Source organism: Tarenaya hassleriana, unplaced genomic scaffold (genome assembly GCF_000463585.1).
Source record: "Tarenaya hassleriana unplaced genomic scaffold, ASM46358v1 Cleome52, whole genome shotgun sequence".
Lineage (NCBI taxonomy): Eukaryota > Viridiplantae > Streptophyta > Magnoliopsida > Brassicales > Cleomaceae > Tarenaya > Tarenaya hassleriana.
In genome coordinates this window covers 472,430-486,643 of record NW_010967884.1, presented here as the reverse complement: position 1 = coordinate 486,643, position 14,214 = coordinate 472,430, and the positions used below count along the sequence as shown (strand labels likewise).

At 36.5% G+C, this 14,214-nt stretch overlaps 3 protein-coding genes across 6 annotated transcripts in view; 2 read left to right on the top strand and 1 right to left on the bottom strand.

Annotated features, from left to right (window-relative positions):
* Positions 1 to 1,308, top strand: part of LOC104827636 (cytochrome P450 78A9-like) — a 2,129-nt gene extending 821 nt beyond the window's left edge. Inside the window, exons 2-3 of the mRNA XM_010560840.2 lie at positions 1 to 308; positions 459 to 1,308. Coding sequence (XP_010559142.1) covers positions 1 to 308; positions 459 to 1,085 — 935 coding nt within the window. The 3' untranslated portion in view covers positions 1,086 to 1,308. The remainder of the gene's footprint in view (positions 309 to 458) is intronic.
* A 4,315-nt stretch (positions 1,309 to 5,623) lies between these two features.
* On the top strand, positions 5,624 to 7,540 carry LOC104827635 (AAA-ATPase At2g46620-like). The gene has a single exon (XM_010560839.2). The coding sequence runs from the start codon at positions 5,932 to 5,934 to the stop codon at positions 7,381 to 7,383; it is 1,452 nt and encodes a 483-aa protein (XP_010559141.1). The 5' UTR covers positions 5,624 to 5,931; the 3' UTR covers positions 7,384 to 7,540.
* Positions 7,541 to 9,636: 2,096 nt separating this feature from the next.
* Positions 9,637 to 11,918, bottom strand: LOC104827633 (dof zinc finger protein DOF2.5-like). 4 transcript variants are annotated; one of them, XM_010560837.1, is made up of 2 exons: positions 11,764 to 11,918; positions 9,637 to 10,927 (listed from the first exon to the last, which is right to left on the bottom strand). In XM_010560837.1, the coding sequence occupies exon 2, from the start codon at positions 10,897 to 10,899 to the stop codon at positions 9,922 to 9,924; it is 978 nt and encodes a 325-aa protein (XP_010559139.1). In that variant the 5' UTR covers positions 10,900 to 10,927; positions 11,764 to 11,918; the 3' UTR covers positions 9,637 to 9,921. The 4 variants fall into 4 exon arrangements, with proteins under 4 accessions (XP_010559139.1, XP_010559137.1, XP_010559138.1 ...); XM_010560835.1 differs by having other exon boundaries at positions 9,637 to 10,911; XM_010560836.2 differs by lacking the exon at positions 11,764 to 11,918 and adding an exon at positions 11,477 to 11,725 and having other exon boundaries at positions 9,637 to 10,911.
* Positions 11,919 to 14,214: the final 2,296 nt, after the last annotated feature.

The window sequence follows — 14,214 nt, the reverse complement described above, 5'->3', positions numbered from 1 at the left end:
GGAAAGAGTACGGATTGAACCGGGAGGACGGCGAAGTGGAAGAGCTTCGTGGGTTGGTGGAAGAAGGGTACGACCTCCTCGGAACGCTGAACTGGACCGACCACCTTCCATGGTTGTCGGAGCTTGATCCTCAGAGAATCCGGTCCAGATGCTCAAGCCTCGTCCCGAAGGTGAACCGGTTCGTATCCAGGATCATCTCCGAACACCGTGAGCAAACCCTTGACTCTCCTCACGATTTCGTCGACGTTCTCCTCTCCCTCCACGGCCCGGATAAGTTATCCGACCTGGACATCATCGCCGTTCTCTGGGTATGTCTTTTTTCCTTCACTTAATACGTTAATAATATTTCGTAGAGGTTAATTACACAAGAAAAAGGGTATTTCGTTATTATTAATAAATGTTATTTGAAGTAATTTGAATGGACGGACTAACAACACGTGGCACTTTTAAAAATACAGGAAATGATATTCAGAGGAACTGACACGGTGGCGGTGCTGATCGAGTGGATCCTCGCTAGAATGGTCCTTTACCCAGTTATTCAATCAACGGTCCAGAAGGAGCTTGATCGAGTCGTCGGAAGATCAAGGCCCGTCGAGGAATCCGACGTGGCGTCTCTGGTCTATCTGACGGCTGTAGTGAAGGAAGTCCTGAGGCTTCACCCGCCGGGTCCACTCCTATCGTGGGCCCGGTTGGCCATTACAGACACGACCGTAGATGGGTATCATGTCCCGGCGGGGACCACAGCGATGGTGAACATGTGGGCCATAGCACGTGATCCGCACGTGTGGGAAGATCCCCTCCGGTTCAAACCCGAGCGGTTCGTGGCCAAGGAGGGTGAGGTGGAGTTCTCGGTTCTCGGGTCGGATCTCAGGCTCGCGCCATTCGGGTCGGGTCGTCGGATCTGCCCGGGGAGGAATCTGGGTCTGACCACTGTTATTTTTTGGACCGCAACCCTTTTGCACGAGTTTGAATGGGGACCGTCCGATGAGAATACCGTTGACCTGTCCGAGAAGCTGAGGCTCTCATCTGAGATGGCTACTCCTCTCTCTCCTAAACTGCGCCTCAGGCGCAGCTTAAGCGTTTGAAATAAATATGACAAGTATCTATGGACATAACAAACACACACACACACACACGTATCAGATTTTATGAGAATCCCGAGTCTTAGATATTAAGCTCCGACAACGTGGGAAACAATCTACCGTCCGACCATTCCATGAAAATTATATTTATATATCTTTGATCCGTTTGTTTGTTTGTTTATTTATTTACTACACTCGGACTCTGATTTTATTTTATGTGACACATGATAGAAGTGATTCATTGACTGATTAATTAATATTTTATAAGAATATTTAAAATCGTTAAAAAGTTATTGTGAAATTCAATAGATGACAAAATAAATCATATCGAAGCATATTTATGGGCACGATAAAAGACACGATCCTTATAGTGCCGATATATGAAGATGGGGATACCGACAGTGCAAAAGCCAACAAGCCAAAAAAAAAATAAAGCCTGAAAGGTCGAAAGGTTGTTTTCACATTTTTTGCCCAACCAAAGCCATAAATATTCGTTTCTTATTTTTAAAATTTTATTTAAAGCGGTAGATTTGATGTCATCAGTCTCTTCATACCACGATAATAAAATCATTATTCTATTTACCATATAAAATATATACACACACGTGTTTGTTTGTTTTCTTTTGATCCCGGGTCAAAATGATTATAATATCTTAGTTATCTATAAATATTGTAAAATATTCTGCCTTGGATCTTAGATTTAAATTTTGACGTGATTATGTAAAGATATTTGTATTAATATATACTTTTGTAACAAAAAGAAAACTAGTCGGATGGAAAATTTCCAATATATTTTTTAGAAATTTCAACGACATGTGTTTGTTTGAATATAATTATAGATGGCAGAGGTGGACACGGATCGAGTATTTGTGTGTTTTTGGTGATACCAATTTTTGTTTTTAGTTTTCACGAATTTTATAAAAATATTATCTTTATCTCGTAATATCCGGATACCTATTTAACGGATATCAATGACTAAAATACGGGTACCCCATAAATATCTATACTTGTATTAATAGAAGTATAAGAACAATTTTGTCTTTTCATATATATACGGGTATCCGTAAGTATCCCTTTTAAAAATATATAAAATCCGAATCCGAACTCATCGTACGTGTTTTTTCATCTTTTAATACTCGTTTTCGTTTTTATTGAATGTTGAATATCCGTTTTTCGAATATCTGTGACCTATCAAATTTGGATAACAGATTTAAATGTCCAAGCCTAATAGATGATTGCATATTATCTTGCAATATGCGCAGATTCGGCGGGACATCGCTTTAAATGCATTGCAGCAACTTCAAATTTTTGATGATTACTTTGGGGATTAAAGATTTTTTAAAAAGTGACTAAAAACAAAACAAGGTAGCAAAAGGGTTCAAGATTTTTAGAATGGGTCGGTCCATAAAAAGACTGCATGCACCGGTTAGCCCTAAATTCGAAAAAAAAGGTGATAACTAAAGCACACCTAACGATCTAAAATATAATTGGAATGAACAATTTTCAATTATATATCATTATCCAATGATCGTTTTTAGCAACTAATAACTCATAACCAAAAACGAGTTGCATGTCTTTAAAACTTTGCCTTAATTTAATAGACACCATATTGTCTTTTATGAATGGATTTTTAGTAATGGATCTATATATATATATATATATATATAAAATATTAGAATATTCCTAGTGATATAGTTTGTATGAGTTTACTGATTTTTAAAGTATAAAAATATTTTCAAATTTTTTTTATTAAAAACAAATATTTTATAGATTACTATAAAGATGAATAAATCCATATCAGGCAGAACCTAATGAAGAAAGCTTTTTTCACTTTATAAAGAATCAATCAGTCAGACCAAAAACCAAGTTGCAAATCCCTGTTAATCCACAATTATCGCTTTATATATATATATATCCCATTATTTATTAAAGGAGATATGACCGCCAACGATTTGGAAGTGTGATTCAAACATAAAACACTAATAAATTTATCTGCCGATGAAACAATATAATCTAAGGTCGTGCGAAATTCGACTATGAAGTTCTCATGAGGATTACGGTACCTTAGAACCGAACCAAACAATACGATATCGTTTTCATCCAAAAATTTCGAACGGTATTTTTTTTAAAAATCGATTTTTCTAGGAAACGAATTGAACAATTTTAAACCGAATATCAAATCGTCCACCGCTAGTACCTATATGTACGTATATATATTTTAGAGAGAGAAAGATTGATGAGAAAGTGATGCATATAGTTTGATTAATTTAATAATATATGTATATAGGCCGGAGATCTCATAGGAACATGGCCTAAACTGTTACAAAGCACAGTAGAATAGGCCCGGCCCAATCGGCCCAAATAATTGAATATTTCCTTTTCTTATGGGTCTATTTTTTTTAGTTGTAAACATGGCCTTTTCTTTACAAACCATCTCAGAATCATTCGGCCCAATAGGCCCAAATTTGAAACCCAATATTTGTATCAGAACAAGAAAAATCATGATAGGAGAACATTGGTTTTAACCACCGCTAGACTATTGGACAAAGGATAATAGCTGTATAAAGTTGTATTTGTAAACATGAATTAGGTTTTAAAATATTATATATTATTGAATTTAGTTTTATATATTCGAAAAATATATATAGAAGTAAAAATAAAAAAGAAATATCGATAAGTAATAGATATAGGGTATCAATTTACTTCCGAGGCTCGAAATCTGATTCGGTCCAATCCGAAAAATAGCGAGTTTCGGACATAAATTTTTTAGTAAAAAAATCAGTTTTTCGTATTTTGAGTCCTATTATTAATGGTTTGGAAATCCGATATTTTTTTTTCAAATCTTAATAAAAAAGAAAAAAATAATTTTACAAAGCAATTTGAGTGGACTGGCCCGACCCGATCCGATCCGATCCAAACTCGAAATATATAAGATTGGATTTAGAATTTGGTTATATAGGTCCGAAAAAAAATCGAACTGGTCTGAATCCGCCCGGACCACACTGAATAGATATCTTTTATAAAAAGCTATTAAATTTGGCTGTAATTATTAATAGAGAAAATAACATATTCTCATACAGATTTGTGTTAATGTTCTAAATTTTTATACTAATTTTTAATTCGATAGAAATTCATATAGAAATTCTTACAAAATAGAAAAAAAAACAATAAGCTTTAGTGTGTTCTAGAACTTTTTTTTTTTTTGATAATCCGAAAGTTCACCGAGCCTTTGGCCCGACTACATCTCCCAGATGACCGGGGAAGCCCATGTGAATGCCCCTCCCCACGCTTGGGTTTGGACTCAGGATGAGAGCATGCTTTGCATGTTCTCTCACCACTAGGCCACCCAAGGTTGAGTGTGTTCTAGAACCTTGTTATCGTTTTTAGAGTAAATGTAACACAACATTCATTGTTGTTGTTGTTGAATTGATAACCGTAGTGAAAAAACACAAATATGGTAGGCGTGGTGTATAACCTCACCTAAGACACCTTGCCGTGATGAAACCGAAAAGGAGAAATGGTCCGATAGCCAAAGGGTAAATTTGCTTATTAAAGGTTTAAGCAAATTATTGAAACTCATAACCTTTAACCTAATTAAATAATTAAAAATGTGGACGGTCCATATTCATGAATGAAATTAGCTGCACTTGATCATTCACATCGCAAAAAGCTTTCTTTTTCAGTGTTCTCTTTCAGCCCAAAAAGCCTCATGTCCTGTCACGTTATTTTAATTATCATACACTTCTAAATGCGACTTACGGTTTCGCTAATGATTAATTAAAAATTATAATTACAGACTATATTCTTACAAACCCTTTTTTCTTATTATATTTCATAAACGCAAAGACTTTCGGCGGGCGAGAATTTCACTTTGGTACATATCCTCAGCCGAAGAGAATGTCGATACCGAATATTGGCACGTGATTTGATTTTATTATTTCATTATGTAACTAGGAAACGGATCACGATATGTTCTTAAACAACGTCACACGTAATATAACTTAAATTAATAATAATAATAATCTAAACTCAAATGAAAAAAAAAACCCTCGAGGTTTTGAAAGGGCCCTCTCCTCTTCCTTTATACAGGTTGTTCGTATTTTTTTATTAACAATAATGATGTTCGTGGGGTTGGTCGTATTTAATATTTGAAAATATTCCCAAAAAAACCGCAATTATATTTGCCACATTAAGTTGGCTTCTCAAGCTTGTCTTAAATATAGGGATGGTTGAGACCATTCATGGAAATATTAAGTTTCCATGTAAAATATTACGCGCATTTTTAAAGTTTTACCACTTATGATATTCAGTAAATTATTATGGAAACAACAAATAAATAATCCTTTATCTATGAAAATTTAACACAGGTTTCCATATGAGATAACGTACATGCATGACGTGAACAAAGTTGGTCAATTGGCAATTCAGATGGTAAAAAAACGTAATTATAGCAAAATTGGTTAAACCAAATCTCTAGATCTTCTGTTTCAACAAACAAACTCTAGCGGTAAAACAAAACGCCGTCAGCAAATTTAGTGAAATTCCGAACTTGCCCTCATAGGTTACGTCATCGTCGCCTCCCTTTTTAACAAATAATCAAAACAAATAAAAAGACCGCGTTGCTTTTTCCGGCGCAGTTCTAGAATCCCCCCACAACTCTGCTTCCTCTCTCCTTCAGGAATCGGAATTCTCAATCTCTTCGCATATTTATCGTCTCCCTCCTCAAACATGCCTTCGATTTCGAGCTCTCGATTTCGGCGTCATCGGAATTTCTCTTTTTTGTCAGTGTATATATCCGATCATCGTGGAGTTTAGACAGGTTCGACTCGGGAATTTTCGGGAAATTTTCATGGGGATTCTCCGGGACTCGATTCTCTTGTTGATGGTCGTGGGGATTGTGCTGTTCGCAGTTCGGATCGTTTTGTTCAAATCTGGATTGATTTTCATGGTGAAGAAATGGCGGAGAAGGATCGTAGATTTGTTCCATGTTTACCAGTTGTACAAGGTACCGGAATTCAACGAGAGTATGCAGGAGAATCAGCTTTACCGGAAAGTTTACGCCTACTTGAATTCTTTCAGCTCGATCGAGGATTCGGATTTCACGAATCTCTTCACTGGGAAAAAATCGAACGAGATCGTTCTCCGTCTGGATCGCAACCAGATCATTGATGACGAATTCCTCGGCGCCAGAGTTTGTTGGATTAACAGAGAAGATGAAGACGGAGCCAGGAGTTTGGTGTTGACTGTTCGGAAGGCCGATAAACGGAGGATTCTGCGTCCGTATCTCCAGCATATACACACAGCGTCGGATGAGCTTGAACAGAGGAAGAGGGAGCTGAAGCTGTTCATGAATGTCGGAACCACCGGCGACTATGATAGGACAACGCAGAAGAACGGACGGTGGAGATCTGTTCCGTTCACGCATCCCTGCACCTTCGACAATATCGCCATTGAAGCGGATCTAAAGAACAAGGTGAAATCCGATCTGGAATCTTTCCTCAAGGCCAAACAGTATTACAACCGGCTCGGCCGCGTCTGGAAACGGTGCTACCTCCTCTACGGCCCCCCCGGCACCGGAAAATCCAGCTTCGTAGCGGCGATGGCGAATTTCCTCGATTACGATGTTTACGAAGTCGATCTCTCGAGAGTAACGGACGACTCGGATCTCAAGATGCTTCTGTTACAGACGACAAGTAGATCCGTGATCGTGATCGAGGACCTCGATCGGTTCCTCTCGGCGAAATCAACGAGTGTGAGCCTATGCGGGATATTGAATTTCACGGACGGAATCCTCAGCTCCTGCTCAGTGGACGAGAGAATCATGGTGTTCACGATGACCAGGAAGGAGCAAATTGATCCGGCGGTGCTGCGACCGGGTCGAGTCGACGTTCACATCCACTTCCCGTTGTGCGATTTCACGGCGTTCAAGACGCTGGCGAACAACTACTTGGGAGTGAAGGAGCACAAGCTCTTCCCTCAGGTAGAAGAGATCTTCCAAAACGGAGCGACTCTGAGCCCGGCCGAGATCGCCGAGCTCATGATCGCGAACCGGAACTCGCCGAGCCGCGCGGTGAAGGCCGTGATAAGCGCGCTGCAGACGGACGGTGACCGGAGGGGGAGCGGAAGGCGTTTGAATATGGATAAAGGAGGGAGGAGGTCGGCGGGGGAAGTGGGCGAGATGAGAGGGCCACTGTGTGGCGGAGGGAGTTCGCCGGCGGTGAAGGAGCTCAGGAAACTGTATGGGCTTTTGAGAATCAAAAGTAACAGGAAATCCCAGTCGTTCGATCTCAGGGACGGCTGATTTTCGTTCGGGAGTCATTTGATTACGTGGCGGATTATGATTGGCTGAATGAGTCTGAATAATCGTAGACTCGGAGGATGTTGCTGCTTAGTTAATGTACACTGTACAGACCGTTTCATATGTTGTGACTCAGAGGCTCTCGGACCTTTTTTTTTTTGGATTCGACTCGTCCAACTCAGAAACCAAACAAACAAACCGGTTTACGAGTTCGAACTCATATCTCCTTAAAAAAAATTCAATTCAATTACAATACGAATAATTGATTTGTGTAAATCCAACACGAGTTATAAAACCCATAAAAATAATTCATTCATGATTCCATGAAATAAAATAGTAAATTTGAAAAAAAAGACAGTTCGTCTACATTGACTGATCAAATGATTCATTCCACTCGTTTTTTTTAATTAAAAAAAAATCTTGAATCATATGAAATTTCCAATTGTATTGGGCCCAAAATGTGTTTTGACCATATCCATAAACCTCAATATTGGGCCGCGAACACCACCGACTCCCCAACATATTTAGCTAATTGTGAAGAAAAATTTCATCGTAAGTTGAATTGCTTAGATTTGGATTTGGAAAGGGGTGTCAAACTAGTCCGCTTGTATCGTTTTTGACTCGGTTTATTTGGCTCATATCGTTTTGGACTCAACTCGTTAGGTTCGTTTAATAACGAGTTAAAAAAATTTCGGTTCAGATCGCTCGTCAGTTTTTCGATCTGAAACCAACTCGATTCAAAGATATATAATATTTTTTATTTATATTTATTTCAAAATTAACTATAAATTTAAATAAAAACTTAAAAAGTTAATAAAACTCTAATATCATAAACTACATAAAAAATATTGGTTGAACTTTCAAAAGATAAAAAATAATCTAATAATAGTTCAATAAAATATAATTTAAATAGATAATAACAACAAAATATATTTCAATAACATTTTCATATATATACTCTAATTTTTATTTAATATTTTAAATTATTACCACCATAATAATTAGAATATTTATAATATCATATGAATGATATGAAAAAAGAAAATAAATTTAAAATTATGTTGGAGTTTTTTATATAATTTTTAAAAAAAAAACTAACTCGTTGAGCAGTTCGCCGAGCTGGCTCGTTACGATCACTTGTTCATGAGTCTGACTCGTTAGACTCATTTTTTAATGAGCTAAAAAAATTTTGTCTTATATCGTTCGTTTTCTAACGAGTCGGACTCATTTTGACGGCCCTAGATTTAGACTCCTTTGTGTTCCTTGTAAATTTAGTTTAATGGTTAAGGGTCTCACTGCTCACGTTTGTCTGTCAAATTTGAAGAATCTTTTTTTGGGGGGCAGATTCTTTCCTTAACTCTAATTTCTTTGGCTACGAGAAACAAAACAGCTTTTCCCATTTGTTGACTCCTTCCATTCATTCCTACCATATACATATATATATATATATACGTATTCAGAGAATACATGATAAAGTGTGGAATCTGATTCCGCATCTCAAGGCATTAACGAATCGCACTTCATCATGCCTTGCTTTCCTTCTGCTGCGTATGTGTTCCTCTCACCGTTTTGTTCATTAATCTGTGGTAACATGATAGAACTGCTTGCGCTGTTCTTTTGCATTATCCGATAAAAAAAATGTCTACACTAAGCATACTTAAGATTTGATTTGTAGTATCGTATATTTTATTATCAAACAAAATACATTGACATTCTAATAGTACTTTTCTAATCTAAAATAATATAAAAAGTTAAAAAAAAAATAATGTCTATATAAATAAAATAATAACTACTTTTTAAAACTTTACAATAGTCAGCAACTTTGTGGACAGTGTTTTCAATACCAAATCTTCATCAAATCAAATGCTCTTAATTCTGTAATGATGTAATCATGTGTAGCTTATTCTACGTACTAATTAATATATAAATACGCAAAAATAAAAAAAAAACAAAGTAAAAGGAGTTAACGATATATGATATATGAGAGCACGCATAAAGTCAAAAGCTAATTGCATTAAGAAAGCAAAAGCTGCCTCCACGGCTATTCACTTCCCCAAAATGCTCGTGTCACTTGGCTCATGCGATACGTCGGGATTTGATCATCATGTTACTTTAATTTCGGTCAAATTTAAGGGAAAAAATCGACATTTTTTTTCGCAATTACAAAACGGATATAATATTAACAAGTCATTCGTTTCATGTAAATGTTTAGACCAAAAATTATACAATTTTTTATTTGAATAACAGAACGGGGGATTGAAAATACTTAAATTTATTTTTGGATAGAAGCATTCATGAATACAGATAATGTTCCACAGAGCCTCGTATTCACATATTCTTCTACTCGCCCAAATTCAAGATCACAAGCAAAGAAAACACTGATAAACAAAAAACCCAAAAAAGGAAAATAAAAATAAAAAATAAAAAGAGAGATCAGAAAAAGACTATGTGAGCTAACTTTAATCAAAGTACCCCATGCGAGAAAAAAGATAATGAAGGGGAATGTAAAGGGAAGAAGAAGAAGAAGGCTAAGTCATGTCTTCACCACGAAGGCCCTCCTGTAGTACTGAACATTCCACTCCAATAAGCGTTAGTGCTTGAATTGGCTTGATTCTTCTGTTGTTGATGATCATTCTCATTGCTCGAGAGCGCTTTCATGTCCGAAAACGGAAACAGAACCCTTCCCGATCCATTTATATCCTCGTTTGTTTCATGAGACCTGTTGTTACCGTTGCTGCTGCTACTGTTGTGTTCGATATTCTCGCTGAAGAAAGAGAGGTTGCTTGGCTTGTAATCCGCCACTGTCGGAAACCCTGATGAAGAGTAAAGAACTGTGTCTGAATCGATCATGGGACCAGGCATGAACGCGTTGAAACCTCTTGAAGAAACCCCGGTTCCCAGGAGCTCGAGAGCTGAAACAGGAGACGTCGACGAAGCGTAAAAAGAAGACGGAGAACAGTTCGGGTTTGGCATTTGAAGAATCCGAGACATGTTGTGATGATGATGGCCGTCTTGCAAGACAGGGAAAGACATCAATTTGAGATCTTGAGAGGACCCTTTTTGCTGTGCCGTCGACGTGGACATAGGGTTTTGGCCGGAGAAGAGAATCGGTGGGTTTAGATCCGGTAACCTTGTGGTCAGACCAAGTGATGAAGACGACGACGAAGAGAGAGTAGAGGCTGACGTGGAGAGGATTGCCGAAGGAGATCTCTTGTTCCTCCTCGAGCTTCCTCCGACAGGGACGTTTCGGAGGGAACCACCTTCGGTCCAATACCTCCGACAACCTTTGCAGAAGTACCTTGGCTGTGTGAGACTGTAGTTGTTGTAATAGCAAAACTTGGTGTTTGTTGAGTTGCATCTCGGGCAGTTCAGTTTCTCCGGCGGCTTCGCTTTTCTCTCCACCCCCGGGGCGGCGCTGCCGTTTCCATCGCCGTGGCTGCCAAGAATGGTGACGGTGGTGCATGTCGGTTGCGCCGTGTTATTTGGAATTATCTGCTCCATGGCTTTTATGTTTATCATCTCTTGAAAACCCTACAATTTAATTAGTCTTTTTTTAACATAATGGATTAATAAACCATATGTACTCATGCGATGATTAAAATGCACAAAAAAGGGGATAAAACCAGATCATGAATTTAAATTCCGCTTCTACTTGGATTAAGTAATTATATCTCTACGAAAACTAGATGAAGAAATGGACGCAACCAGATCATTAATTTGATAAACCGTATGTATCATGCGCTAATTAAAAATTAAAATGCAGAAAAATGATAAAACCAGATCATTAATTTGAATTCAGCTTATACTTGGATCAGTCAAGTCTCCAAGATCTGCGCAAACCAGATGAAATGGATCTAGAATATACGTACATGTACATAGGCCATATACACGCATATGTTTTGTATCAAACCCCAGTGTAGATGTACATGATACTGTAAGGACATGCATGCTGGAAACATGAAGGAAATCAAAAGGCGTACTAGCTAGGGTTTGATGCAAAATTTAAAGATGTAAAACTTGAAAAGGGAGTAGAAACAAAATTTAAAAGAGGGTGGAACTTTGAACCCAACAACAAACGGTAAATAACAAACAATACCTTTTTTCAAGACGCTCCAATTTATGATTAACCATGAAAACTTGCAAACTTTAGAAAGAGTAAATATTAATGGAAACATGTGAAAGGAAGCCCTACATGACCAAAATTTAGCTTTGATTCATATCCATACTCTATAGATACAAAGCAAATATATGAATATAAAGATGTAATCTTTTTTTTTTGTTTGGTCATGGAAAAGTTATGGAAAGAAAGAGAAAGGCCATATCAGATGAAAAGGGAAAACAAAGAAACAAACAGATCCGGCAACACCAAGCTCTTTTACGCACCTGCGTCCATTTCGTAGCGTCCATGAATTCCGACAAAGAGAAAGCCAGAGAGAGAGCGAGAGAGAGAGAGAGAGAGAGAAAAGGCAAAGAGAGAATGTTTCCGTATACAGTTTTTTTCTTTCCTAAGCGATGGCTCTATGTGCATTGGCTTTCACTTTATGGATGATGAAAAAAGCAGAGGAGGAAGAAGAGAAGAGGCCATTTATATATATATATATATATATATATATATATATATATAAAATGATTATGAAAACACACACAAAAGCAAAAGTAGGGTTTGTTGTTTTTGACTAGTGATGATGTCTCAAGACTCATGCACCCTTTTAAAAAAAAATATTTTTCAAGGAAAAAATGCGTCCTTTTTTTTAACACTATTATTATCATCACCGTATTATATCATAATACGCATTAATGTGAGTGGAATTATGAGTTGTAGGCTACGGGTGGCCTCCCAATTTTTTGCCATTGGATTTTTATATGATCCGTCAAATCGCCCTGTAAATTTTTAAATTATTATTTTATTCATTTTTATTCATTGCACCACCAATTTCCAAATCTTTAATTCAACAATTACAAGTAGTTCCGTGGGTCATTAACTACTAGTAACTTTTATTTATTTTTATTAAAGATTAATCCATACGAATATTTGTCAATAAATTAGAGAGAGAGTGTATATATTATTGATCAGATTATTGAAGATGGAAAGAAATTAAAATAAGCGAAAATAATTAGGACAGTTGAGGCCAACTATAACCACAGAACCTTTTCAGAGAAAAAAAATAACACGAGTTTAACCGACCCGTCGTACCATCCATAATTTATTTTAATAAATTCACCATCATTCTAAGACATTTATCACGTAATATCCGTCCGTACATCTACCAATGGTCCAATATGCACAAGAATAATTAGGTTAAAGAAATTTTCAATAGTTTGTACACGTAAAATTTAGTATGTATACAGTGATCGTATATGATGATTTTCATTTAAAACCAAGACTTTTTGGAATAATAGTATTTTTTACGAGTACTTTTCATTTATAAATTTAATATTTTTTGTGTCTTTTTAACCTGTTTTTAATTTAATAATTGTTTAAAAAATATTAAATTTTAGGATCTAAATCCTTTTAATACATATATTTTTTTGGTAAAAGTTTTAATGCATATATTATTTTGTATCGTCACCTTGTGTGGCAGTTATGGTATGTATGCATCATCACTGATGTTTTGACATTTTTTATAATATATTATATCAATGATTTGACCAATCAAATAAAAAGTTTGTGCATTAAAGTATATAAAAATGTAATATTTACATTTACATTTAGGGAAAAAGCTATGATATTAAATCGTAAGATGAAAACAATACAAATAAAAGAACACTATTATCAGAAACATTTTCTTTAAAAGAATCAAATCTGGGTTTAGTACAAAAAAAAAAATCTGGGTTTCAACTGTTATGTATATATACATATGTACAGAGAGAGAGAGAGAAATATATAGCTCAATACTTGTTATTGTTATATCAGTGGGGTGAATTTAGACTTTAGAGGAGAGAGTTTGAAAGATAAGAGAGGGAGGAGGGTGGGAGAATCCGACAGCAAGGGACAAAAAAAGAAGGGGGAGATGGGCCCTACATCAGGCGTGATTGAGATTTTGCTTTACTCTTGATGTTGACACCTGTTATCTCCTTCCCTAACAGGGCAAAATAGCAAAAGTACCCTTACTTTGCTACAAAGACTTCATGGTATACCCTTCAAAACCCTAAAATTTTGAAAAAAAAAATAAAAGGAATAAAAGACATAATTAACCCTCTCACAAAAGTAACGTGATACTCCTCTCTTCATTTTGAATTCACCTCTCTTGTTTTCATTCTTTGACAACTCTTCATTTCTTTCTTAACTTTCTCTCTCTACTCTTATCTTTCTCTCAACTCTTCCATTTTCTTTCTTCTCATTTCATTTTTATACATAGAAAAACAAACGAAAAATGATTATTTCGTTGAGCATATCTTCACCGACGACCTCATATCTTCTTCTTGAGTCGGTCTAAGACAGAACAAATGACAAGAACCGAAGGTAAACTCATTAATACAAGAGATTGGTTTGATGCATAAACTTTGTGTTTTGTGTTTGCGTTTTATGATTTTTAGAGTGAATCGTGTGGTTTTTTTTATTTATGAAAATGAGATAGATGCATAGCAAATCTGTCGAAGAATATGTAAGAGGCGCATATTAATTCCAAATATTTGTTTTGGTCACACTGGTCACAATGGTCACACTGGTCACACTGGTCACACTGGTCATACTAGTCATACTGGTCACACTAGTCACACTACTCCCACTGGTCACACCGTTCAAAATTTAGTTTTGGTCACACTGGTCACACCGTTCAAAATTTAGTTTTGGTCACACTGGTCACACCGTTCAAAATTTAGTTTTGGTCACAC